Below are 4,482 nucleotides of genomic sequence, written 5' to 3' on the forward strand. Positions count from 1 at the left end.
AATAAACTTTCTTCGTGGAGCCCCAAATACTTTTACCCAGTTGAAACAGCCAAGACGGGATGACCAGGCCTCCGTGGAACGTCAATCTAATGGAACGGCTCCGAAGATGGGGACCAAGGAACTCTTGCTTATTATTAATTTACGATGGTTTTAGTAGATTGGTCCCATGTAGCTTTGAACTTTGTCGTGGACTCCAAAATAATTGACTAGTATAGTTGCCCTGACTGGCTACTAATGATTATATCTTTGTTCGTTAGAATAAGTAATATTGTAATGGTTACATACCAAATGACCACAACTAACAACAATTGTTTTTATTATTTCATGACAACCTTTGTGACAGGGTCATAGCTAAATAATTACATAATAGGTGACTCCTAACCAAAACAAAAACCACCACGATAATATTCTCAGAAGATGCTTGATTAGAAAGAGTGGAGTCTGGAATCGGAATAGAATGAATGATTTTTTTTTCAATTATTTGATTGGGAGGAGTTTTATTTCTATTTTGATTTTGGAGTGGAATGAAAATAGCCCAATTTACATAGAACTCAATCTCTATTTTTTTTTTTTATGGATTCAAATTTTCATTTCAATTCTGATTTTGATTCCAATTTCGATCACGAAATAAGTGCTTCAAAAAATTTGATCATTCCGATTCTGATTTCAAGTTATTCTGATTTTAATTTCGATTTTGATTCTGATCGCGAACTAAATACCTCCACAGTTACTTTCTGTAGCATGGATGGGGATACAAATATATATGCAGGCACCCTCCGTACCAGGCACCAAACAAAATATTCATAGGAGCTTTCCTTAAAAATTCCCAGATAATGCTAAACATGAACCCACATGTATAGCCTCTTGGAAAATCTAGATTGGTGTCCGCTAGAAATGTCAAGTGTCACGAGCTCAGGTGATGTGACCAAGTATAAGCAAAAGTTTTCGTATAACATTAGCATTACTCTTTCCGACATTGCATTTGTTTTGTCTATGTTGTGTTAGTCCAACATTTGTCAGTTAAAACATAGGAAGTGCCCATCAGATTGCAACTCTAGTTACTGTGATTGAAAAAGTTGGGCCTCCATCAGGACAATGATCCGATTTCTCACACAAACCACTTTCTAAGAAAGTGCTATAGTAAGGTTTTCTGCTAGAAAAAGACGAACAACGGCCAGCCTTATCTAATTGACCCTGTCAAAGTTGCCGAACTAAATGGGCCACAGACGACAGCCAAACACGGAATCTATTAGCAGCCGCAGTCGCGGAAGCCTCCTCTGGTCTTTGCAAAGTTTGGCAGATCACAAAAGTACGTATTAGTTCATGGTTGGCCCCGCAAAATCACCTCCCAAGCCGGCCCCACAGTATCTCTGCTTAAAGAATGGACAGTATATTTCCTGTATCCATTGTTACGGTTAGCAGTTCCTGGCAGCAACAACAGCATGATTCTAATTTGAGAACCGTCTTTCCTGCATCTTAACTGCTTGCCAATATTTATGGAGACATATCGACTCCAGAATACAAGACTATATACCACTCTCAAACTTTGCTTCGACCATTCCTATTAGTCTATCACTCTGCCATTCCTGGCTTGGCAATCTTTCTCTGCCCTTAATTATTTCAAACAAACTACTTTTATCTCGTACCACATTCGTAAAAAACTATAGGTACCAGTCATTAATCCGGCCCCCATAACAACCTTATTTAAACTATACTGTACACAAAATGCCACACCAGTTTCAAATGGAGTAGCTCCACAGTGAGACACTGCCGTCGCTCTCTTCCTCATCGGCGTTCATCGGCGGCGGATCGATCAGCAATCCCTCAGCCATGTCCAGATATCCTTGCATCCCAAAATCGAGTCTGTCGTCCATATAAAAAGGGTCATCAGCCGCCGGCACCGATGGCCCCGCTGTCATCGCCATTGCCGCATCCTCCCTGCTTTTAGTAACGTCGGACTCGGTCGGTGGCCGGAAGGCCTCCGCAGCCTCCACGGCTGCCTTCTGGATGTCCTTCGGGTTGGACGAGCTCGGAACGGGGCAGAGCCAGGCGGAGTCGGCGAAGTTGAGGCAGGCGGACCGGCCGCGGAGGGCCATGGCAGCCACGTCGTGCGCCCGTGCCGCCATCTCGGCTGTGGGAAACGTCCCGAGCCAAATCCTCGACTTCTTGTTGGGCTCGCGCACCTCGCAGACCCACTTGTCGGCGTTGCGGCGCCGGACGCCCTTGTAGACCGGGTGCCGCGTCTCCCGAAACTTGGTCCGCCCGGCCCGCCGCTTCGGAGGGGCCGACCACACAGTCGAGTATGCCTCCTCGTCCGACGCCGACCGCCGGGCCATCGGTGAGTCCAAGGAGTCGCTACTGAAGCTCTCCATTGCCGGTTTCTTGTGGAGTGTTCGAGTTGTCAAGCGTTCGAGTTTGGAGTTGGGCGGTGGTAGTGACCGTTGGGAGGTTGGGAGGTTGGGAGGAAGGGGGGCGTATATAAGCGGGGGGAATTGGGTCGTTTTCCTACGCGGCACACGGATTGCCAGCTTGGGGCTCGACGGTGGAGCCAGCTGGGTTGGAACCAGAAGGCTAAGACTTGGTAAGGACAGTGGCTTTAGGGCGGATTGGACTTTCGGGCTAAGGCGAACCTTGTTTTGGCCCCGTCGCGCTGAGAATTTTTGACGTTATGGGGGGTGATGTGATGGGGGTGTCCACTCGCACTCGCTCTCGGGGACCGGTTCGGACTTGGAGGACGCAAGGCTGAGGTGGGGACCAGTGGGTAATTTCATCGCAAAATTATTGCGTGCATACGCGGCTACGTTGGTGCAGGCCACCACTGGGCCATCACAGGGATTAGCGCACGGTGAACGGAACATGTGGCGTGCACCAGCGTCGCCGTATACGCAAGTGCACGCAATAGTTCTCATTCCTCTTGGGGAGGGGGGGGGGGGGACCGCGGTTGGAGTGCACCAGGGTCGCCGTACACGTGCTGCAGGCAATAGTTCTCGTATCATTTGGGGATGGAATGAATGTGGTGTACGGGGGTTTTCGGTTGGATTGGGACCACGGGTCGGTGCAGTGGATGCGACGGCCCATGTGGCTTACTGGCTTTTGATGGGTTAGTTGGGGCTTGGAGAAGGAACGAGGGATGGACCCTTTCCTTGTGCGTGCTGCAAATAGGAAGGTTTACAATTACTGGACATGGCCAGGTGAGTATTCCAGAATTCATGGGAGGGTGAGCTTCTACTTATGGGCATATGCCAATGGTCAGGTTTCATGTTGATAAGTATCTGTCTTTTTCTAGGCATGTTGTGGACTCAATCTGACGAGTTCTCAGATGTAACTGGGGGAAGAGCAATAAATCTGAATTTTTTTTTTATAATTTTGACATGTTTCAATAAAATTTGGAAAAAAATGTAGAACCAAAAAAGAGAGTTTATAGAGATTTTTGTTCCGCATCTAAACCATCTCGGAATTTTCACTCCAGGGAAAGATCTTAATTTTTTTTGGTTTGACTTATATTTCTGGAATGACGTACTAGCAAACATTGGATTTGATCGGCTGGGAGGATAGGTTTGTGCCAAATTGGTTAGGGTTTGTGTTGGGGTATACCGACCGTACCCTCTCACGCCGACTCACCGTCGGGCCTACTTGACCGACGTCCGACTCTGTCGACCGACGACTGCCGTTACCGACCGACCGAAGATACGTCGGTCGGACAGACCTTCTTCTCTCTCTTGGTCGGCTGAACTATGGAGTCCGATGTCCGACTCTTACAACGCACCCGACTGACTGTCGGAGGGGCCCCAAGTTTCCACCCGATGCCCCTCAACTAGCCGCCGACCTACAGTCAGCCGGCTCCTGCAAATGCCGTACGACTGCTGGAAACTGTCAGTCCTGACAACGGCATGCGGCACTGCCGCCTAGAGGCATTATCCCACCTAAGACATGGGTCGACCTTAACGATTTGACAGCCCCACGGTGATTTGACAGCCTCACGGTGACTCTGACAGTCCTCAGTGGGTTGACAATCCTTCGATTGTCAGCATCATTAATGACGGCGCCATACCGCACTCCACTATATATATCGGGGAAGGCAACAGTGCCAGGAGGTCCTTTCGAACCCCTTGAATCCCTCCTCTCTCTCTCTCTCTCGCACTCTCTCGTTGAGTTCCTTAATTCTTGTCTACTGTTGCCTAGTCTCCTCTCTGACTTGACCGTCGGAGGGTCCCCGCCGGAGCCACCTCCGGTCAGTGTGGACTTCTTTTGCAGGCGCTCATTCCCGACGACCAGGCGACGAGGGGATTGGCCGCAACAGATTTGGCGCGCTAGGAAGGGGTACTCGAAACATCTCCTAAGATGACAAGAACAAGAGCTCAACGGTCGAGAGTCACCGGATCGGCGAGGCGCTCTTCCCGTCGGAAAGAGGCCTCTCCCCCACCCTCCATGGCAGAACTTAGCTCTCCGCATCCCGCGGTAACCACGGAGGCACAGATCGCA

At 49.2% G+C, this 4,482-nt stretch overlaps 1 protein-coding gene across 1 annotated transcript; it reads right to left on the reverse strand.

Annotated features, from left to right (window-relative positions):
- Window positions 1-1,044: 1,044 nt before the first annotated feature.
- On the reverse strand, window positions 1,045-2,460 carry LOC105054150 (dehydration-responsive element-binding protein 1G). Its single transcript, XM_073245982.1, has one exon. The coding sequence runs from the start codon at window positions 2,370-2,372 to the stop codon at window positions 1,740-1,742; it is 633 nt and encodes a 210-aa protein (XP_073102083.1). The 5' UTR covers window positions 2,373-2,460; the 3' UTR covers window positions 1,045-1,739.
- Window positions 2,461-4,482: the final 2,022 nt, after the last annotated feature.

The sequence above is a fragment of the Elaeis guineensis genome, chromosome 11 (assembly GCF_000442705.2).
Source record: "Elaeis guineensis isolate ETL-2024a chromosome 11, EG11, whole genome shotgun sequence".
NCBI lineage: Eukaryota > Viridiplantae > Streptophyta > Magnoliopsida > Arecales > Arecaceae > Elaeis > Elaeis guineensis.

Bases quoted from the DNA above. Each gene is read 5' to 3' on its own strand.
- LOC105054150 (XM_073245982.1), bottom strand. From the start codon at position 2,372: ATGGAGAGCTTCAGTAGCGACTCCTTGGACTCACCGATGGCCCGGCGG.